Genomic DNA, 23,973 nt, shown 5'->3' on the forward strand with positions numbered 1-23,973 from the left:
GCGCACAGTAGTCATAGTGTTTACACCTAAGAGAACCAATGTCTAATTGGTTCACAGTAAAGGGAGGTAACCCTTAAGTGGCTGTTTCACGCACTGGAGTCTATCTTGAGCAGTCGCCTACGTTCTTTTATGTAGCCTTTTTTATTCTCGTAGATGAGTTGATGTCTGACTACGTTCGCTCCGTGAGCTTTACATAGACAGTAGTGTCCTTTAACCCCGATACCACACACAGAACACGTGTAGTTAGGACTTCCCATATGGAAACAACAGAACCCCTGATTCCTGCATTTCCTACCACAGGCCTCGGTCTTCCCCATAAGTATGTATTCGCATCGGTATGGAGCGGGTCTCATGTTTACTTATATAGGTATTTTAATTTAATTGCTTAGCAACCAACGTAGTAGCTGCTATACCCAACACTATGAAGCCCAGTTCACGATTCATTTGTCCCTTGGATGGTGTGTAGTACTGAGCGAGTGTGGGTTTATTGAGCGGTTCCAATTGTTTACCAGTTAGTAGGTAGTATTCTTTCATTGCTTCATCGACATCGTTGAATGTTTGAACGGCATGGTTTTCACGCTGGAGTTGTTCGTTAATAAAATCGATCCTCTGGAGACGTTTTTTAGCGTACTCGGCCTGTGCCTTTTGTAAGTTCTCAGTAGCGAGATCGTGCCGCTTCCTTTCTTCCTGTATTTCAGCCGCGTGATCATCTCGTAGTTTCGAGAAGAGGAAATTACTCCCGGAAAATGCAAGGGCATTCACTAACGCCCCACCGACCATCATAGCTATCGTGGCCATCCCTATATTTATTTCATTATATTATCAGGTATGATCCCTTGTTTTACTAGGATGTCTTTTGTGGCCATCGCCATACCAAGGTTCATTATGAGCATACCCATATCCTGCAGGTTGAAATCTAGCTTGATAGTTGGTTGTTTAAGCACCATTTTAGTCAACCGAGCGTACCCTACGGCTAGACTGGCGACCACTGTGGCGTGGTATGCGTCGTTGACGAACGTTTTCCCCTCAGACATTATGTATATATAAAAATATTTTAAATTATAACATGATATGCGGGTCGACAGTGGGGGTTACCACCTCACGGTAAGGGTTTCCCTCACGTGTATATAACCACGAGATAGCCAAGGCAGCAGTTACGCCTACAGCCAACAACAGTCGGGGGTTGGTCACTTTATGTTGGTTACACCACCGTTTTTTACCGGCAGCTACTCTCTTAGGATTCTTCTGTCTGGTTACTGTGGGGGGTACCCCCACTGAAGGGGTCACTTCCCTCACTGGTTCCTGTGTCACTTCCCTCACCTCGGGAGGGGTTTCCCTCACTGGTTCCTGTGTCACTTCCCTCACCTCGGGAGCAGCATCCATCTATACTATTATAATTATTTTTTCTCTCAAATTGACAATGCTTTGCTGTGATAATCGCCGCCGTCACTGGAGCCAACAACATACCATATTTGTGGTATAGCCCGCAGCTGATAGAACTCACGGCGTGTTCGATAAAAGGATCTTTCTCGAGGTCCTCCCACAGGTAAAGTCGGCGCTCTGGTGGAATGGGAAGGAAGTATGACACAATACCGGTGTATATCTGGGTCATAGCCGATCCTATTGTCTTTGTCATTTCTGCTCCGAGCCGGGACTCGTATCTAGCGTACAGCTTATCGATTTCTTCGGCTGACATTTTGTGAATTTTATCCGGAGTGTAGTCTCCAAAGTAATGTTTGGCTTTGCCGCCAACAGTCAACGCCACCAGTTTCTCTCGCTTGGGGGAATCCCCCACACCCCCAGGTACTAACTGTTCGAGCAATTCCTCACACTCCATCTTATAATATAACAAGTAAGATTTAGTTTTAACTATATAATACCCGATGCAGACAAAACACAGTGAAATGAAGGTTAAGTTGCACACGACAAACACTTCAAATATCATAGCTATATGCTTAGCTTTGCTTAGCTTTGCTTAGCTTTGCTTAGCTTTGCTTAGCACACTCTATATGCTACTGGTTGGTCGGTCTTTAGCACGAGCTTAGCGTGTTTAGTTTCAGCGAGCTGTTTCTTCACCCGTTCCCGTTCTAATTTGCTCATCACATCGTTCTCTCTCAAACACTCCTCGAACGAATCCCTGTCCTTGCAGTGAAATAAGGCCACCCATCGCGTCTGCTCCCTGAGGTCTTTCAACACCGAGTTGAACTTCTGCGTTAGCACCCAGACGCTGTGATTTGCATGCCGGCCGGAGAAGGCCAGGTACGATAGCATGTCTCTCTTTTTTGTTATCTCGCGATTAGCGCTGCAGTCGTCCAGTATGAACAGCGTCCGTTCCCCTTTAAATTTCTCGTGAAGAGCTTTCAACCAGTCCTGCAGGCGTGTTCCAGGGTCGATTTTGTGTACGTCCGGGTCCGTCATCACCCAAGGTCGCGCGTACGTTTTATTCATGCTCAGAGTAGGGCACATGATAACGATGTTATCGAACACATCCTTGTAGTAACCCTCCAACATATCCAACACGAAAACGGTCTTCCCACAGCCAGTCTGCCCGCACACTATGGCGCAGTGTGGGTCAGTGGGTAGTTGGGGGTGTGGTGGTGTCCCCCACTCAGTAGATGGCTTGCACGAATCTCCCATTGTCTATATTAAGTTGCGCGTCCATAATAACGTACAGATATAATTTCAACTTACCAGCGGGTTGAGCCTTCTTAGTAATCTGGATGGTTATCCCTTCGCTGCCGTTATCTATACGGCGCCCGCTACCGTGCAGTTTATCATCATCCGTGGATCGCATGTCCAACCATAGGGCGTACTTGGTGGTTAGGTATTCACCGATCTGCACGGAGCCTAGGTCCAGGTCCTTTGTTATATAATGTTGGGTCCCCCCAACTGTCACTGGTAGCTTTTTTATCTCATCCCACTGCTGGTGTGGTCTCATACCATGACTGAACAGCTGGTTGGGCACGCCCTCGATGGTCACTTCCACCTTTTCAATCTCGGGGTTGAAAAACTTCTCGCTGTCCCTCCGGAATGGCTCGTAATCCTCCACGGGGACGACCAGGATACCTTTCATCGATCGCGCCGGCACGTTCAGGTTGATATTCCACACAGTGTCGCTCTTATCTCGCACGACTGATCTATGCCTCAGTACGCGATCGTACAGGATAGCCATCTTCCCAGAGTACTGGCTTCGAACCTGCCTGGCCAGCTCCGGGCTAGTGACCATGTCGAACTCCAGAGAGATGTTGTCTATGGTATAACTGGCCTCATCACCGTTCGGCGTACGCACTACTTTGCTATAGTCGTTAAACGTGAGCTCGTATTCGAGCCTATCACCCAGCGCGGCCTGGTAAAACGGCGCGTGTCCCGTGAGCAACTCGAAGTCGAGCGGCACGCAGAATCGATTCCCGTATGCTCGAGCGATGGCCTTTTCACCGTCCGATAGCTTGTCTAGCTGGTCTGGCGTGAAGGCATACCCTATGCGCGACCGGGTTGATTTGCTGATACCCTGGTACACATCATTGACTCGTTCTCCCTCGCTTTTCCAGAGATCCCCGTAGCAGTGAAACACGTCGCTGTCGTCGATACTCAGCACCTCGTTACCGCTGATCTTGACGGTCGTTTTCTTGATGATAGCTCGACCCACGTTCCGCACTAGCTCGCGTTTGTCGTTGTCGGAGGTCAACGTGATATTAAACGCCAGTCGAACAGTGCCTGGTACAATGAGGTCATTCTCACCAAGGTTTGGAAATCTAACCAGCAGAGTTTGATTCTGGTCTATCTTGCTGGGATTGTTGGTGATGGTCACCGACTGGCGCACGGCTCTGGCTCCTAATGGCTCTCTCAATCTTCTGAAAGGATCTAATTTTCTGCCGTACATTGTTATATAAATGAAATATATTTTTAATACTAATGGATGAAGACATAGATATGACGGAGATGCCGGGCGATAGTGCCCAGGCATTCGATGATGATCAGGAGACCTCATTCAGTACTGGCCTACAGCTGGATGCCGAACTCCTTAAGGGCGCTGTCGACGGATTTTATGAAGGTTTAAAAAAGGATAAACATTACGTAGAGCCGTTGTGGCGAGACTATGACAAGTTTACCCTCATCGATGGCGCGCTGCGTTTGAAGTTTCGCCCGGATGCCGATCTCGTGACAAAACGCAAGAGAGAACCGCTTGCTTTATCAACACTGAGCAGTCGATATGGGATTGACTTTGTCCAAAAGGAACTAGGTTTCAGAGATTACAGTGGCGCGCGACCTAAGATTCCTCCGAAGTTAGTTCAAGGTCTGGAAGGCATCAGGGACGCCCCATCGGATCAAAACATGACTTATGATATTAATAAGTTGTTGGTTGACTACGAGAACAAGCCCTTCCCGGGTCTCGAATTTACCGTTCGGGAACTGCGCCGGTTGGACCGTTTGATGCAAACCATTCGTGGTCAGCTATGGAAAAGCACGGCCAGAATTAGTGAGATAAACGACAAAATCGCCTATGAAAAGAAAGAACTCGGTAAAGCTGAGGACGAGGCTCTGAAAGCCCACATCGAGAAAGAAATACGTAAGTTGGAAGATGAAAGGCAGGCCTGGCTGGAGACAGCGTCCGGCTACAAAGAAGAGCTTAGATCCCAGGTCAGCCGTATACGGGACACCATCAATCAAGTCCTCCACCGAGACACCACGTTAGCAGACAGGATTCGGATATTGTTCCGGGAGCAAGGGATCACCATCGCCAGCATTCTGACTGCATTGGGTTTCATCATATCAACCCTGGTGGTGTCACTGACAGGGGGTACCCCTGTTGGGCCTGCCGGCGGGGGAACTCCCACACCTGCCGGTGGTGGGGTTAAAGACTGGATAAAAAAACTCGGGGAAGGCCTAGCTAAACTGGCTGGTAAAGCCGCCGAAGCCCTCCCAGGCATCCTGGGTAGCATCGTCTCGTGGTTGTTGGGCGCTCTGGCTAAAACTGCCATGTGGCTCAGTCAAAACATGTGGGCAGCCATCGTCGCCGTGGTGGGTCTGGTGTACGTAGCGGCTAAGAAATCTTTAACCAAATAAGTCCCAAAGCTACCCCACCAACCACCAGGGCCGTTTTACTATCGATATGCTGCTGATAGGGGGGTACCCCCACATGAATATGGGGGTGTGTGGGGGGCACATGAACTTTAGGCTCCGGGGGCGGCGCCACTATACCCGTTTCACGTGGTGGGATGTGTGGGATATAGGGGGTGTTAATATCGGGGTTGATACCCAACTTTTGATCCGCCGTGGCTATGACTATTTTATTGTTATAACCCAACACTTTTTTTACTCTCAGTTGCATATCACTCGGAGCCATGTACAGCCCCACGCCGAACACGTAATTGACTTTCGATCTGGCGTATTCTAACACGTTTTGGTAACGGTCGATGGCCCGCGAGAGATCAACTGGAGAATTGATAGCATCCTCAACGTTGGAAACGAACTGTGTCTGAGCGTCGTAAGCAGTTCCCTTACCTAGGATGTTGGAACGCGTCATCGACTGCGCACCCAACAGCGCCCACACGTACGTTCGAATCGAGTCGTTCAACCTGACTACCCCGGCACGAGTGAATCCTTTCGACGTGTCCAGCATGAACATTTTCCACCCGTCTGAGGTTGACTGCTCCACTGTCTGGACTGTGAAAGCAACCCCACCTTTAAAGTTCATACGATCATCCCTCCATTCATTACTCGACAAAGCAAAGTCCTGGCGTAGTATATCTCGTTTCAGTAAATCATCACTGACTTCTTTCACTGGTCGCCCCCCATCATAAGGAATACCCAACCCGTGGTTCGGGCCCGGCAAACGCCAATCCGTCTTCGGGTTTATTTCGAATTCATTGCAAATACGTTCGTAGGCCCGTCTTTTGTACCCGTTGTTTATTGCTTTCCACCCACTGTCTTGTGGGAGGGGGACGCTGATCTCTTTAAGGATACGTCTGACCTGGTAGTACACGTGGAATTTGAACACAGACTGACTCAGCGGTCCACGCCGAGTGTCGGTCAATGTCACACCACACCCCGTTGTAGCGCACCACACGGCAAAGTTTAATTGATTCTGCCAGAACTGCATAGGGTTGTTGAACCAAGCGTGGACTGCCTCAATGTTAGTCACCGAAAGCTTATACTGATCGAACACATCTAAAAACTGGACATTGAAATACAACCCAGGAGCAACCACGATCTTCATTGGGGAGAAATCTACATCCAGTTTAGGGTAAAACACACCAGGGGAATACATTTTAAAACTATTATATAATGAGCATATATACTCTAACATGTACATAACACTTCCAGGAATAACGAGCGGTGAGGCCGTTCAGCTGACGCACGCGATCGATAACACGTCAGGCCAACTCGAAGTCGCACTCTGCGATATCACCTACCTACTGCAATGGACTAACATCAACGCCAGCAACAATAAGCTGTTCGTCAGTGGGGCTCGCAGTCAGATAACTGACGGCTACTACAGCGTGTGCTCTCTAAACGACGAGGTCTTCAAACCCCTGGGAGCCGAACTCAAGATGAACGACTCAAACGGCACAGTGGTGTTAATCAACAATGGAAGAACCTCCTTGAGGCTCGGCCGACCATTAGCGAGGATACTCGGTATGTCTCCTGACGAGATAAAACCAACAACAACCTTCACAGGCACGAAGTTACCCGACCTAGTACCGTACCGAGAGCTGTACATTCATCTCGGTCAGGTTAGCACAACGTACAACATTCAAGGAGGTCACCCTTCCACTATACTGAGAGCAGTGCCGGTGAAAACTGAGAAATACAACGACGGTAGAACCGAGTCGTTTTCACCACGGCAGTATAAGAGATTAACCCAGGGCAACATATCTGAGCTGATAATATCGGTGTTAGATATAAATCATAATCCTGTAAATATAGGATACCTCAGCTTAACGCTTCATGTAAAATGACCAGCGCACAAGGGCCCGGAGTGAAAAAATGCGTCAATATCGGCCTCTCCGACCTCGGAGACACGCGCGGTTTCGACGCTCCCGGAGTAGATGGTAAATCGTACGCCTTGCAACTGAAAAACAACATTTACAAACGCGTTGAAGTCTCCGGTGGAACCCTAAGTGATATAGTAGATACCACAAGAGCAACAGTCAACACTAAGTACACCCTTGTCAACACCGGTGATAACTGGATAATATACTCATCGTTCGGGGGTAAACTGTTCGACTTAGACGATGTTGAGAGCACTACCGTCGCCCGAAACAAGCCATATATACTCGTCTTCACCGAAGATGACAAGTGGGTGTTGTTACCCGATAACGACGACTGGTTTCTCAATATTAGACTCGTCTCTCCCTACGTGTTCACGGATAACAAAGACAACCACCTAAACAAAGTCGTGAACAATGGAACCCTGCTCGTGGCTTACGTCCCAACTCAGAGACGTAGCGTAGTCGTCAGCCCAGTCAACACTATAGCAGCCCACATGCTATCGAGTAAACCGACCATACAAAACGTGAAATTGCAGTTGGTGTCTGAATTCGAAGGCGTGGTCACTATACTAGAGAGTCTACCGGCAAACTCAACACTGATCATCAAAGTCTACCTAGGGGAACCATCGGGGAATGATGTCGAGATCGTGAAGGGGATCAAACTCGGGTGGGGTAAACAACATCAGTATCAAGTTTGCAATGTTTACGTGCGGGTGGGTTCCAACTCCAACACCAGTCTGCAGGGGGTCAACGTGATCGTGGAAAACAAGATATCACTAACCAATATCTTCCTGCCTGCCAACATACACTTCATGGGTATGAAGTTCACCCCTGAACTATTATAAAAAAACCAGTTGGAAATTATATCGTAATAGTATAATAATGACCAGTCATCGTCCCAACACTACGCTTAACGACCTAGGAGATACGGAGGGATTCGATCAGCCTGGTGAGGAAGATGAATTATACATCCTGCACTTCAAAGACAACGTGTACAGACGGGTGCCGTTACCAGATTTAAAAGAGCCCAAATGGCTGATCAACTTAACATTCACCTCACCTTATATCACATTAAATAATGGGTTTGTCTCTAAGATTAAGAACAACGGTATCTGGGCCGGGGATTTCATTCCGGAGAATGCATTAGTACACATAGCATCTACTGGTTACGAAAAAAAGGGGTTAAGTGCTTATCCAAACAATAAATTAACATTTAGCAGTAATCTTGATAGAATATCCTCCCCTTTCACCCTCATCATAGAAGTCTTCTTTACGTCTTTATTCCATGGAACCCCCCCAATAGTACACCAAATTTTACCCGGGGTGTCAATATGCTGGTCTTACATAGACCAATATTGTCGTATTGTTATACAACGGGATACCACGGGTCCTATAAACCACTTAATAAGCCTCCGTGGGGTTTCTATTACAACAGGAAATTCTATTAGCCTCTCACCTATTGCCCTGACTAGTAGTCTAGAACTTGTAGACTTCAAATTCATTGATAGATTTTTAACTGAAACCCAATTAAAATATCTTTCAAAATATACATTATAGGATGGGTCTGTACCCAGTCGTAGAGGAAGTAGCGAAGACGTTGGAAACCGTAGATGGGTTCCGCTTGAGGCAGTTATGTGATGTGAAACGTCAACTAGAACAAGACCGTGACACGCGGAAAGCACTATGTAAGAAGTACAATAGAGCTTTCAATATCGTGGACGGGGCTGACACTACCCTTATGGCAACCAGCATGGGACTAGGGGCGGCAGGCGTTGGGTTGTTGGCTACCATCGTGGCTGCACCTATAGTGCTAGGTTTTGAAATAACAGCTGGGGTGGCAGGGGTGTTAGGGTTGGCGCTTAAGTTAGTATCACGCAGACTTCATCGTAAGGCATTGAAACACGACGAGATCAGGGTTCTGGCCGAAGCAAAGCTGAACACAGTGAGTGAGCGTATTTCCACGGCACTCTCTGACAGTAAGATCTCAGAAGAGGAGTTTCGTTTAATCCTCTCTGAACTCAAAAAATATAACGGAATGAAACAAGATATTCGATCCAAGTCTCGTAAGTCTGCTATCAGCGAGGACGAGAAAAAAAAGTACATAGAACAGGGGATACAAAAAGCCCAGCAAGCCTTTATTACGAACACCAAAGTGATCGTAGGCGGTTCACATTAAACTGTTTCATCGATATAAACGTGACATAGGCCGCCAACTTTTTTATAGTGTGAGGTATCTATACCAGCCGGGGGAACACGAGGGTGATAGCCGTAAGCGGGCCACCGATCCTATATGGTCAGTCAAAACTTACAACATAGATAAAGTGGATATGAAAGCCGACGAACCTAACTTGTACTACTTGAGGGATGGGCCGGGTAGGGGGTTTGTAAGAGAAGAATTATTGATCGTACCGTACGGCACAGTGTTACCTCCAACACACGTTAAGTAGTAGGGGTAATAGTAGCAAGAGCTAAGGGCCCAACCAAAGCCTTATTTAGTAAATAAGGCTTTGTAGAGACTTTTCTTGAAAGTGTTTTAGAACTGTCATTCCCTATACTACTGGTCTCAAACCAATATCTATGCGGTGTATGTACACTGTGGAAAGATCAAGGATCATTATCAGGTAGAGTCTGGAATCCAAACCCAAAGCTAGTACATCCAGTTTACTAAAGGAATGAAATGCTCATAAACTCTTAAAAATGTTAAATGAACATGATGGTAATGATTTTTATCATCCTAGGGATAGAGAATTATTATAGTATATATTAAAATCTCAGCATAATCAGAATTTTCACATGACAATCTGACCAACCTCAATTGTCTTCTCTTGACTCTCCTTCAGCAGTGATGTTAACTCTTCATTTCGCCGTTTTAACATGCTGACCTCTGACCTCAGATCTGTGACCTTGACCTCAAATTTCTGCGTAATAGTATTGCATTCCTCTTTCCACCTGAAGTTACAATGTTTTGAAGTGGACCTTTTTTTTCAAAATCTCAACAACAATTAAACATACGTCTTGACTCATAGAACAGTGATCCACCATAGATCAGAACAACAGTTAAAACCAGGATGAGACTTTGGTAGATGCCATTTCCTGTGTATCCATTCTGTATCCTTGTACCAGTGGCATGTAACAATCATTGTAAAGTCCCTGTCATTTACAAATGTTCCTGGCTGAGGCAAATGAGTTAGATTCTTACGCTGCTTTTAGCAATATTCCAGCAATATCACAGCAGGGGATCTAAAAAATGGACTTCTCACATTGCACCCATGTTGGGAATCGAATCCAGGCTTTCTACGTCAAGATCCAACATTTTAACCACTAAGCTACACCTCCTGAGTAAATTAAACCATTACCTAGCACTCATTCTCTGCTGGGCATTGAGGAGTTTGCGGAGCTCCACCATGGTCTGTCTGTTGGCATCCTCTGTTGACTGCAGCTTCACCTCGTAGTCCCGCATCTTAAGCTGCTGTCCCTGCTCCATCATCACTGACTGCACAGGATAATACAACAGCTACAGTTGCATTTGCTATACTATCACATTGTTAGTGTGAGTGTGTGTGATGCAAATATCCTTCCTTTGAAGCATAGTCATTGTTTACTGTTATTTTAGTAAAAACAAAGTGAATTGGTAAGAATCTGGCTTATGTGCTTATGTAAATCTTAACATAAATTTACCACCCATGAACTACCTGATGGTGCATTAGGAAAAGAATGCAGTACGCTCATCCTGACAGCTCACCTGCTTGTTGTACTTCCTCTGAGCAGCTTCCTTATCCTGCTGGGCAGTCTGGAGCTGACGCTTCAGCTTGTCGATCTCATCAAGGTAGCGGACACGATCGTCGTTTAGGTTCTCAAACTCCAGCTCCATGGCCATCAGGCGTTCCCTCATCCCACTGAGCTGAGACTCCAGCTGGTTCTTCAGCTGTTCAGAGCTGTACAGGGAGACAGGTGGGTGAGTGGCTTTGGTGCTGACCTAACTATTATAGTTGGGTTGAACCCACAGATTTTGTATGGTGCTCACGAACCAATGAACTCAATCGGTGTGAACCAACAAGTTTTATATCTTAATAACTGGGGGAAACCATAGACTTGGTATACAGTGACCAATCAACATCCTAATCTTGGGAACCCACAACCAACAATACAGGCAAGATTCTGAGACAACAGTTTCCAAAGTGACAATAACAAATACATATCTAAATTGAAATTCAGTGTCTTCACAGTGGAAAGGATACTGTAAAGACATAAATGATCATTCCATGCAGATGAGAGAAAGATAATGATCAGCAAATAAAGATGAAGTAGAGCATTTGATCAAATACATGGTAGGTCACTTTGACCAGATGACAATTCTCACTTCATGGATTCCCGCTTGAGTGTAGACTCCAGTGTGTCCGCCTTCAGTTCGGCCTCATCTCGCCGTCTCTCGGCATCAATAGCTCGCCGGTTCAGGTCCTCGTATGCACTGTGTTGTTTGGATCCCTGCACTATACCATCCTTGTAGATCTGTAACATGTAAAAGAGGACACAAAAATGTTGTTGACCTAAGATGCTTCTTCAAAGACTGGAACGTCATTCTGACCAGACTCTGGGTACAGGCCAAGGGTAAATTTGAAGTAAGGGCACAGGCATGTACGGACAAGCATAATTGCAGGGAAGGGGTGATAGTATGTACTGGGAATAGGGTTGAGAGACAGGCCAGTGTAAGGGCAATGCTAGATGCTAGGGTAGTCACCTTGGTAAAGATCAGGTAGGGACCAGGGTAAAGGTCAGGTTTGGTCAGGTTTAATATTGTAGGATCTGAATCAAGTTCAATGCTCACTGTATAATCCTTGATTTCCTTTTGAACTTTACAAAGGTTGTTGAGTAATAAAGTAAATACACACTAATGGGTCCTGAGTCATTGCTTCTCTACAACCTGAGTTTCTGAATTGGGAGGTAATTGTTCTGAGGAATGAGTAACATTACTAACCTTTTCTAACTCGGACTCCACCGATCTCTTCTCCCTCACAAGTCTCTCAATCTGGGCCTCGCGCTCAGCTCCTTCCTGGAATGTCATCATGCTACTTACAGACTTGTTGATGCCCATCATTAACACCCAACTTCAGGTGATACAGATGTACTGTTTGAAAAGCATACACAGAAATTCTGAACTCCAAATGATATACTGTTTACATTGTTCCTGTAATAAGTTGTATGCTTCTCTCAGTTGTAGTACGATATGATGTACATAGCAGTGTCACCTCAGGCTGACGGATTTCACATCAATCAAAAGCTACAGCAAAACTTGTACCATATAAACTGAGGACAAGACAAAACACAGGGTGTACAACATGTCAGACTCACCATCTCCAGGGAGTGGACTTCATCTGTAAGTTTGCCAATTCTCTCATTGCACTGTTTCCTCACTGCATCAACCTGAGAAGAGAAGGGAGAATATGTAGGCATCAGTTAGACACTGGCACTGCTAAGAGTACTAACATGATCACAAAACACTAACAGCTCTGATTAACAAAATGTGATGTGGTGGCATTCACATTGTACATGCTTCTGTATAAAACTCATCACCACCCCGTAGCCGTAAGTAGTGTTTCCTCCAGACCACAAAAAGGGCAGGGTGAAGATTCTACAGAAAAGGGCACTCTAGTTTGAAAAGGGCACAAACCACAATAAAAACCAAAACAAAATGATCAGATTGAGTCTCATGTATCATTAACCTACAGTCTCCTTTGCTTTTTTCTCCGGTCTTTCACAACAGCTTCCAAGTCGAAGTCATTGTGGCTGTCAGTGTTTAGGCTGATCATTATATGCTTGTTACAGTTGCGGACTTTCAGTCTGTTCCTGTGCTCCGTCACAACTAGCAAGTACCGGGCAGAGCGCATTAAAAAGGGGCAGGGCGCCAGAAGAAAGGGCAGGGCGCCAGAAGAAAAGGGCAGGGCGCCAGAAGAAAAGGGCAGGGCGCAGCGCCCTTCTAAAACGCTCTGGAGGAAACACTAATAAGTTTAATGGTAATGATGAAGGCACATCACTGAAACTGTTGATCTGTTTTCAACCCCACTCACACATTCATACTACTGCCTGGTCGAGATAACGATTAACACAGTTTCTTACCTCTTGTCGTGTCCGGACTCCGGCTTCGTTAATGAGTTTGCCGATGACACCCTGTATCTGTTCAATCTCATTGTCTTTCTGCCGACTCTGCACCTCAGCCTGGAACATGACGTGTGGAACTTCGTTATGTGACTCTAAATCACATAGACTATCGACGACCCAGGCTTATTTCCTAAAACGGTAATAGAACTATGTCTGTTCTATCTTCACACACCCACAGCTTCAGCAACAGATTACATTAGCTGCACCTTGTACAATGTATCATACACATAAAAACATTGAAACACTTTACGTCACGCCCCAACTATTTGTTATAATAATTCAGTGTGCATACACACTACACTTAACTTCATTCACCTTGTGATTTCACATGACTGACTACCCAATCAGTTGGGTGGACATAGGAATATGAGTACAGGGTCAATGGCTTAGATGGTTTTAATCCTTTCAACACGTTGACCTCTGACTTACCTGATCTTTCTCCAGCATGGCGTTCTCCACCATCTGTACTGCTTCCTGCACCCTAATAATGGCTTCAGTTTCCTTCTTCTCCAGATCATAACTGTAACAATAAACACCACACTCAGATGGATACCATGCATCACCCTCAACTGGGTACCACACATCACTCTCACAGCATACTACACATCACCCTCAACTGGGTACCACACATCACTGTCACAGAGTACTACACATCACCCTCAACTGGGTACCACACATCACTCTCACAGTGTACTACACATCACCCTCAACTGGGTACCACACATCACTGTCACAGCATACTACACATCACCCTCAGCTGGGTACCACACATCACTGTCACAGCGTACTACACATCACCCTCAGCTGGGTACCACACATCACTGTCACAGCGTACTACACATCACCCTCAACTGGGTACCACACATCACTGTCACAGCGTACTACACATCACCCTCAACTGGGTACCACACATCACTGTCACAGCATACTACACATCACCCTCAACTGGGTACCACACATCACTCTCACAGCGTACTACACATCACCCTCAACTGGGTACCACACATCACTGTCACAGAGTACTACACATCACCCTCAACTGGGTACCACACATCACTGTCACAGAGTACTACACATCACCCTCAACTGGGTACCACACATCACTGTCACAGCATACTACACATCACCCTCAACTGGGTACCACACATCACTCTCACAGCGTACTACACATCACCCTCAACTGGGTACCACACATCACTCTCACGGCATACTACACATCACCCTCAACTGGGTACCACACATCACTCTCACAGCGTACTACACATCACCCTCAACTGGGTACCACACATCACTCTCACAGAGTACTACACATCACCCTCAACTGGGTACCACACATCACTCTCACAGAGTACTACACATCACCCTCAACTGGGTACCACACATCACTCTCACAGAGTACTACACATCACCCTCAACTGGGTACCACACATCACTCTCACAGCGTACTACACATCACCCTCAACTGGGTACCACACATCACTGTCACAGCGTACTACACATCACCCTCAACTGGGTACCACACATCACTGTCACAGCATACTACACATCACCCTCAACTGGGTACCACACATCACTCTCACAGCATACTACACATCACCCTCAACTGGGTACCACACATCACTCTCACGGCATACTACACATCACCCTCAACTGGGTACCACACATCACTCTCACAGCATACTACACATCACCCTCAACTGGGTACCACACATCACTGTCACAGCATACTACACATCACCCTCAACTGGGTACCACACATCACTCTCACGGCATACTACACATCACCCTCAACTGGGTACCACACATCACTGTCACAGCTTACTACACATCACCCTCAACTGGGTACCACACATCACTGTCACAGAGTACTACACATCACCCTCAACTGGGTACCACACATCACTCTCACAGCGTACTACACATCACCCTCAACTGGGTACCACACATCACTGTCACAGAGTACTACACATCACCCTCAACTGGGTACCACACATCACTGTCACAGAGTACTACACATCACCCTCAACTGGGTACCACACATCACTCTCACAGCATACTACACATCACCCTCAACTGGGTACCACACATCACTGTCACAGAGTACTACACATCACCCTCAACTGGGTACCACACATCACTCTCACAGAGTACTACACATCACCCTCAACTGGGTACCACACATCACTGTCACAGAGTACTACACATCACCCTCAACTGGGTACCACACATCACTCTCACAGCATACTACACATCACCCTCAACTGGGTACCACACATCACTCTCACAGCGTACTACACATCACCCTCAGCTGGGTCACATATCGTGATGGGAAATTAAGGGCTGCAGAATCAAAGTAGGATTCATCACACTCATTCATAGTTCTGGTCCTTTTAATCTTTTCAATAGCCTGAACAGGTTTTGTTTTTATTTATTATTCCTGAATCCAGGCTTACAGGGAATAACATGAAGTGACCATCACTGTATAGCTTCCATAAGTCTGTGTCAAGGTATATAAGCCACAACTATTATATCGTAGAAAGACACAGTGATACAAATCTGCTCACAGGAAAAAGACCCGTGAGGCCATTCTGACCCAGTTTACCTAATTTTGACATCAAGTGTTTAATGTGCATTTAGCAAAATGAGGAAAACTCACTTTCTCTTCTGAAGTTCAGAGACTCTTGTCTCCATAGCAGTCTTGTCTCGCTTCAGCTCTCCGTTTTCTCTACTGGCCAGTGACAGTCTGCAATAGAAATCCATTAATCAAAAAGAATGTGACATTTATTTCCTGGTTTACACAATCCACATCACATCCACACTCATCCACATCAAAATCTACATTCACACTCACATTCAAACCCACCTAAACACAGACACCTACATTCACACTCACACACATACACTACCCACATCCACACCCACATCCATACCTACATTCACACTCATATACATACCCACATTTGCATGCACACTCATCAACACCCACACCTCCATCTACACCTACATTCACACCCACACCTACATTCACATCCATACCCACATAAACATCCATATCCACATGCACAGCCACATTCACATAAACTCATATTAAACATATTAATCCACATTTACACCAACATTCACACCAACATCCATACTCTCATTAACATTCACATTCACACCAACATCCATACTCTCACCCACATTCACATTCACACCAACATCCACACTCTCATCCACATTTACAAGATAGATCTACTTACTGGTGTTTGAGATCTTCCATAATTTTTTTCAGTTCTATGAGCTTTGTGTCAGTGATGCCTTCCTTGAATATTACCTCTGCTCTCTCCTGGTCCTGACAAAACACCAACAGTTCACTTGTTCAGTCAGGTCAAGGCTTGTACATTAACATCACTTGAACATATGATCATACATACAGTACATTCCATTACAAGGTCATTTTCTCTGAAGACATTTGAATGAATAAAGAACCTGTTTGTAAATGATCTTACACAGTTTTTCTAGCATTTCCTCACTGGTGGTAATGCTCACCTTCCACATGAGTACATGATCGCTCCTTCCCTGAAGAACATGATCCCATTTTCAAAGGGGGAATGGTGGGGTAGCCCAGTGGTTAAAGTGTTCGCTTGTCACACCCAAAACCCATCTGCTTGTGTACATAATCTCACTTTCCTCCAGTGTACAGGATTTCACTTTCCCTGTAGTTCACAATTTCACCTTACTGGTGTACATGATCTTACCTTACTGGTGTACATGATCTTACCTTACTGGTGTACATGATCTTACCTTACTGGTGTACACAATCTAACCTTACTGGTGTACATGATTTTACCTTACTGGTGTACATGATCTCATCTTACTGGTGTACATGATCTCACCTTACTGGTGTACATGACCTCATCTTAATGGTGTACATTATCTCACCTTACTGGTGTACATGATCTTACCCTACTGGTGTACATGATCTTACTGTACTGGTGTACATGATTTCACCTTACTGGTGTACATGACATCTCACCTTACTGGTGTACATGATCTTACCTTACTGGTGTACATGATCTCACCTTACTGGTGTACATGATCTCACCTTACTGGTGTACATGATATCTCTCCTTACTGGTGTACATGATCTTACTGTACTGGTGTACATGATCTCACCTTACTGGTGTACATGATCTCACCTTACTGGTGTACATGATCCTCCTTTCCTGGTGTACATAATCTTACCTTACTGGTGTCCATAATCTCACCTTACTGGTGTACATGATCTCACCTTACTGGTGTACATGCTCTTACCTTACTGGTGTACATAATCTTACCTTACTGGTGTACATCACCTTACCTTACTGGTGCACATGATCTCACCTTACTGGTGTACATGATCCTACCTTACTGGTGTATATGATCTTACCTTACTGGTGTACATCATCTTACCATACTGGTGTACATGATCTTACCTTACTGGTGTACATGATCTTACCTTACTGGTGTACATGATCTTACCTTAATCACTGAACATTTTATTACTTCACCGTCACCAGTGTAAATGATCTCACTTTTCCATGATGTACATCATTTAACCACAGTGTATAAGAACTCACCTTCCATGACAGCTGTGACTGGAGGTCAGCTATTGTCCTCTTCTGGTCCTTGATCAGCTGTTCCGAGGTCACCAACTCTGTTCTGGCTAGCCTGGAACAGAGTATTGTCACCTTTCTAATGTGTTTAAGAGTGCTGCCAACCTTTAAACAGGCCACCATTGTTGAGAGAACATGTATTACCAGTGTGTGATTTTAGACATAAGTCTAGATCCTCTATCCAGCTAATAATAAGGGATTAAGGGCACAAATCCTAAATCTATGAAACAAATGTTACTACCACAAGCGAGGCATGAAAACAAAATAAGTACCATCTTTTAATGTAGTTTGGTATGACAAGGACAGGGATTAAACCACAATCCATGGGTGTTGTCCTTAGATGAGTAATGGGTGGGACAGAGCAGTTCAAGTGTAACACTTCTTAGGGTGAGAAACATATCTGATGATGGAACAAGAGCTGGAAACCCAATGTAAATATATACTATTGAAACAGTGATGCTTGGAGTCTGACATTTTAATAATGAAAATAGATGTGAAATGAAATAAAGTATTTATGTACTTACAAACCAGTCATACTGAGTCCAAAATTCAGACTGTATGTTCATAATCAAGGCTGAATTTGTTTGTCAACTGTAACTACCACTGCCATGGTTCAATTATATCACAGTGCTAGTGCCTAGAAAGTTTCTGCATTTGTCTGAGTTGATTAAAGGAATATGGAGGTCAGGTTCACTGACTTGGTTGTACCATGATGCTCATGAAGCTGATCACTAGATAATCTGGTCCAGACTTGATTGTTTACAGACTGCCACCATTTTGCTGGAATATTGATGAGTGTGCGTTTACCAACAACCAACCAACACAGCTGTGAAAAACCGTTTGAGTTAAATCACAGTGCCGATGTCAACAAGGTTTTGAATACAAGTGAGTGAATGATGTTTAATGCAACAGTCAGTTGTACGCTAGACAGAAAACAGGATTCTCTAGATAATCAGTCAGAAGCATGGACCAATGATACACTATCAAACAAGTCATGGAGTCTCACAAGCAAATGCTATATAGCTAGTGTTCATGTGCAGGGATGAGAACGGTGGGGGAGGGTGAGTGAAAAATGAGGAAAATGAATTGGGGATTTTGGGATTGACTCCAGTGTGATCAAATCCGTGAAATTTTGTGGAAAATTCTCATCTGTTTCTCACCTGGCTGTACTAAATATCTGTAATGTTGTGGGTATTGTATCCCTTGAGAGTGTACCATACAGTTAAAATGGTCATGGCAGTGAGGTGATATGGGGCTCTGTTCTAGGACTGTGAGGAGTAGGAGCATCACACTATCCATGTCTCAAAATCAAACAAGGCCTGAGAATTACATTGTAATATGACACACAACTAACACTTTGTTGTTTTCTCTCTATACGATATGTGCAAGAACTTGTCCAGATACTGCACCACTTCCCCGTTTGCAGCACTGGCTTCAGAAGTCAACTATGAGTTATTTCCCTTTGTTATGTCCTCACGTCCATCTGTAATCAACCATTTGCCTGGACAGATACCAGAGCTCTGGAATCCTACAGGAGTTATAACCGGTCACAACCAGCACCAAGCACTGACCTATTGTTGAATCCTGCTCACCTGAGTTCCTTCTGCAGTGTTTCCACCTGGGCTGTGACCGAAGCCATACTCTGCATGTACTGCTCCTTGACCTAGGAAACATTCAGTACAGAGTTTAACAGGACAGCTTATCACTCAGCTTGTCCTCAAGGTTCTTTATCCTCTTTATCCTCAAGTAAAGCAGCAAATATTTCATGAATTGTAACAAGAGATTTGCTATAAAACAATCCATATCTAAAATGCCTTCAAATGTCAAAAATGTATAAAAAAATGCATTAATTCAAAGAATACTTCCATGTGGCCTTAGCAGATCTTTGTCATGTGCTGCATGTAGGCATTTCTCACTGTACCTGGTGTGCTTGTTGTTCCACCACCCTCCACTGATGGGATTCCTTCTCAGCCTGGAACAAAGCATCCAGAATTTTTCATAAAAAATGTAGAATACATGTATCTAAATGCAATCAATGACAGTTTAACCAGCGACATGGTCTGGTTCAAACCAATGAATATCTGGTCCACAAGGAATTACAGCATGTATTCAACTACTTGAGTGACCTTGACTGACCTCTAGCTCTTTTTCCAGACGGTCGATCTCCTGAGATGCTGCTCTCCATTTCTGCTCAGCTGATTCCTTCTCCTGTGGAAAAGATGAAACACATTAATATAATGAATGTGTGATTGATAATTTTGTGCTATTATTTCGCTTTTGTTTATTATCGAAACTGTGGTTACTCTTATTGACACATACTTGATAACATGCCATCACTGCTCTTTGGCTATACAGTCGTCACTCCCTCTCCCTCCTCTCTCACCTGGGCAGCCATTTTGAGCTGTTCCTGGAAGTTTAGCAGCATCTGGTCATCATCCAGTGCAGGTGTTCCTTCCTCCACCCCAGATAGTCCCACCATCCCCAAACCTGATGACAGCTGATCTTCCACATTCTTACGAAGTTCGCCACTCAGTCTGAAACAGTCCACTAACAATAACAGACAACAAGTGTATCACATAATAACAATTAAGGAGTTTGCAGGGTAGAGCCAGTAAACAGTGTATTGATTCAGCATGTTTAAATACGGACCCTCTTGTCTTTTTGGGGCACTTGTACAATATAAAGGACAATGTGACTCAACATCATGCCTATCTAACAGAGCTAAAGAAGAGAGCATCATGTGCATGTGGTGTAGAAGTCCAGGAGAATCCAATAGCAAGTTACACTGCTGACTGGGTGCCACTGATCAGGCAACAGTTTTCATCCTTTGAACTAACAACCTTTTCATGCATTTTCACTACATGTCAGCATGCATGACACACCAAAATTAGTAACAATGGTACTTGTCACCGAACACCCAGTCAGCAGCTGCTATTTAGACAGGATGTTATGATCAAACCACATTCGTTACCCAACTTAAGGGTGTGTTATGATGATTATTGTGCTCCTGATGAGAAATATGCTTTGGAATTTGAAAAAAAACCCAATTATTGCTAATCTAAGTGTCATCTACTGTCCTGATAAAGAGCAATTTGATTTATTGAACTGGGTTCATATGCAGAAAGCCATCTTACTCTTAGTGACAAGATTATTGTAAATGTTATAACTGAAACATGAACATGGAACAGTCTTTGCTTTATGCAAATATCTGAGGTGAGATATACTTTCTTTTAGGGCTTCATAATATCAACAGGTTCATCGGTATTTACCAGTTCAGATATGAAAACGATACATATTGCGATATGCTGATCGAAAAACGGCACATTGATTTAGATTCAGAAAACGCTCGGAAATCTTTGTATATTTCCTTGTTTCATTGGTGCCAAAGATTATTTACATCTATATTTTCTCAAAAGTTGTTATTAAAGGTTAATCGAGCATAGTGATTTTGTTGTGTTTTAGCTTTATAAATCAAGCATAAACTCAGTTGTAAGTAGTTTATGTTTTATGTATTTAAGTAGTTTTATGTTATTTATTTACATTTGTTTATACAGCGCCAATATCCAGATCACCGCCTCAAAGGTGCCTTGTTTTCCCCTCGATCATTGGATGTCAGTCTCAAACGGCACAATTATCAATCTCAACTCTTGCAGCCACTAGGCACACAATGTGAAAATTCTCTGCAATACACACATCTGCTTTCTTTGAACAAAGAAACTAGCATGTAATTGACAGAGAAGTAATTAAAAACACAACCTCACCTTTCATTTTCTGAGAGTAATTCTTCAGTAGTCTGCCTTAGTTTATGCAGCTCAGCCTGAAGAAAAAATAACACAACTAAGGCACCGACTTTCCCCTTCAAGGATCACAGACAACTTCTCAAATCACTGGTGTTCATAAAGGGCTGACAAATATGATATGGAATACATTACCTGAAATGTGTAAAGCACAAAGTAACTTTAACTAGGAAAAGGCAGCATGTAAATGTGTTGTTTTGAACATCTACGTCAGTGTAGAATCAGGTTTATTGATTTTATACCTTTTGATTACTTATTTCAGCTTCTTGTGCATGAATGATTCCATCATACTCGATCAGCAGTGGAGTCAGGAGACTGAAACAAACCAGATTTCAACACCAATATTTCCCATGAAAAGTCAATCACTAAGTCAGGTAACAGAGAGTAATTGAACTGAGTATAATGCCACTTCAGACGGTATTGAGAAGAGTCTGAGATGATGTTGTCCCACAATTATGGATATGGTGCTGAAAACCTAGAAACATCATCAGGGTAAACATAAAATTGGAATCCATGATTCTCCATATCTAGCAATGGCATGTCCACAAAGAAAATCGATAATAAAGGATTTTCTTCCTGGAAACATCATCCCCTCAGCATGCTCAGTAAGCCCTGAAGAAGACACCATTAAGGTAAATGTGTGCCCTAAGAAAAGAGTTATCTGAGAATCAACATGAAACCACAACAAAACAAGCAGCATCCCTTGTCAACATCACATCAAGTCAATGTCAAGATGGAATGACACCTTGTATGCCAATCTTATTGCAGCTGACAAGCTGTAGCCTTAAATATACCATATGGAACCTAAATATTACAAAGTACATTACCTCCTGTTTGTGGTGCTTGGTACAAGAGAACTACCTTGAGCCTGTTGACAGAAGGAAGAAAAAGCAATAACAAGTTTGAAAATGAATGAATGGATCTACAACTAGACTGCAGTGATGATAGTTCTCCAAATGACTTTGAGTCAGTATGAAAGTTTTTGAAACGGATCCCAGAATCTGCACACCATCCAGAGTATGTTAATCACTAGATAGGGTCTGTCGTGACCAATGTGGGTGCTGATATGCTAGATTCTGGTTGGATGAAAGGTTGTCCTGAACTGACCAGTAATGCAATAAATGTCCCAAGATCTCTGTTCAGTGCATGAGCATTAAGATTTAAACTTGATGTACAGATTGTATAGTTATCTTAGAGCTCCCTCACCTCTGGTGTGTATGAAGGATACTTCCTCTGATAGCTGGCCAACAGAGAATTTAGCCGAACAACTGTAAAGTAAAACAAACAATGACAAATAAACAATGAAAACTTACACATATCTCAAACAAACTACAATAATGATTTAATATTCAGTCACTTTATCATCAACTTCATATCATGTCTAATTATCTAGAAACAAAACTTTTAGCAAAAGAACTGTAATGTTATTTCTATATTGTTAGGTGACTGGTGCTCAGAGTTTCAGATAGGTAATTATTCTAAGAAAATGACTGGTCATGTAAACTATGTATTACGTATATGACTAGTGTATAAAGTAGTAGCAGAAACAATCACTGCGTTTATAGGCATGGCTCATAGGATTCACCCTCAAAATTAACCATCAGTCAACGCCATAAATACACATAGAAATTCATAACAGCATCTGGCAACCTCATCCGTAATATGAATTGCTATGCCATCAGGTCTTTGAAATATTTCATGCATCATTGATCCTCTGTCTCATTAGGATCTTGTGCACATCACAAATAGAGGTGCATACTTTCATAAACATGCATGTCATTTTTGCAACGGAATTTCGATAATTTGGATGTAAATATGAAAATGGAAAGGATGCTTAGAACGTGGGGGACAACAAATAATCATGAAATTAGCTGGGGCATGAACATGATGTATGATCTGAAATTGTTGATATAGTCATACCAATAACAAAAAGCATTTTTGTTTATTTCATATGATAGTTACATTATGGACACAGTTTATTTGTACTTTGTAGAGATTAACAAATAATTGACTATTATTTATTGAAACGTTATTCATACTTCATAATAGATAAAGAAGATAAAAATCAGAAATGTGTGTTTTACTCGGCTATGTTAACATGTTGAAACACGAGCAATAATGCTCGTTGGACAAAAACTTGCCTTGATCATTTAAAAATACGAGGTCTTGGTTGGCCATTTTGGTTGCATGTGAATGTGTTTGATGCGACTCGAGGGTGACAAAGTATTAGAAATATCAAAGACAATCGCCAGAATCGTAAACTTGAAAAGTTCTCTCGACATTTACACGACGGTTGTATTTCGCCGCCATATTTGTTTACATGTAAGCCCGCACTTCGAATTTCAAAGTAAACAAATAGACAGTTGCCCCAAAATATGAACATTGCACAGA

At 43.6% G+C, this 23,973-nt stretch overlaps 1 protein-coding gene across 1 annotated transcript in view; it reads right to left on the reverse strand.

The window, feature by feature from the left end:
• The window catches only part of LOC137273029 (sodium channel and clathrin linker 1-like), a 32,360-nt gene extending 8,456 nt beyond the window's left edge, over positions 1-23,904 (reverse strand). The window contains exons 1-20 of the mRNA XM_067805471.1: positions 23,724-23,904; positions 22,789-22,850; positions 22,410-22,450; positions 21,825-21,897; positions 21,547-21,602; positions 20,169-20,319; positions 19,922-19,993; positions 19,707-19,757; positions 19,378-19,448; positions 17,750-17,840; positions 16,391-16,482; positions 15,805-15,891; positions 13,578-13,668; positions 13,107-13,205; positions 12,342-12,413; positions 11,968-12,042; positions 11,353-11,501; positions 10,735-10,927; positions 10,349-10,485; positions 9,803-9,941 (exon numbers count right to left, since the gene is read on the reverse strand). Of these exons, the coding sequence (XP_067661572.1) occupies positions 9,803-9,941; positions 10,349-10,485; positions 10,735-10,927; positions 11,353-11,501; positions 11,968-12,042; positions 12,342-12,413; positions 13,107-13,205; positions 13,578-13,668; positions 15,805-15,891; positions 16,391-16,482; positions 17,750-17,840; positions 19,378-19,448; positions 19,707-19,757; positions 19,922-19,993; positions 20,169-20,319; positions 21,547-21,602; positions 21,825-21,897; positions 22,410-22,450; positions 22,789-22,850; positions 23,724-23,760 (1,839 nt within the window). The 5' untranslated portion in view covers positions 23,761-23,904. The remainder of the gene's footprint in view (positions 1-9,802; positions 9,942-10,348; positions 10,486-10,734; positions 10,928-11,352; positions 11,502-11,967; positions 12,043-12,341; positions 12,414-13,106; positions 13,206-13,577; positions 13,669-15,804; positions 15,892-16,390; positions 16,483-17,749; positions 17,841-19,377; positions 19,449-19,706; positions 19,758-19,921; positions 19,994-20,168; positions 20,320-21,546; positions 21,603-21,824; positions 21,898-22,409; positions 22,451-22,788; positions 22,851-23,723) is intronic.
• Positions 23,905-23,973: the final 69 nt, after the last annotated feature.

Source organism: Haliotis asinina, chromosome 2 (assembly GCF_037392515.1).
Source record: "Haliotis asinina isolate JCU_RB_2024 chromosome 2, JCU_Hal_asi_v2, whole genome shotgun sequence".
In the NCBI taxonomy this organism is placed as follows: domain Eukaryota; kingdom Metazoa; phylum Mollusca; class Gastropoda; order Lepetellida; family Haliotidae; genus Haliotis; species Haliotis asinina.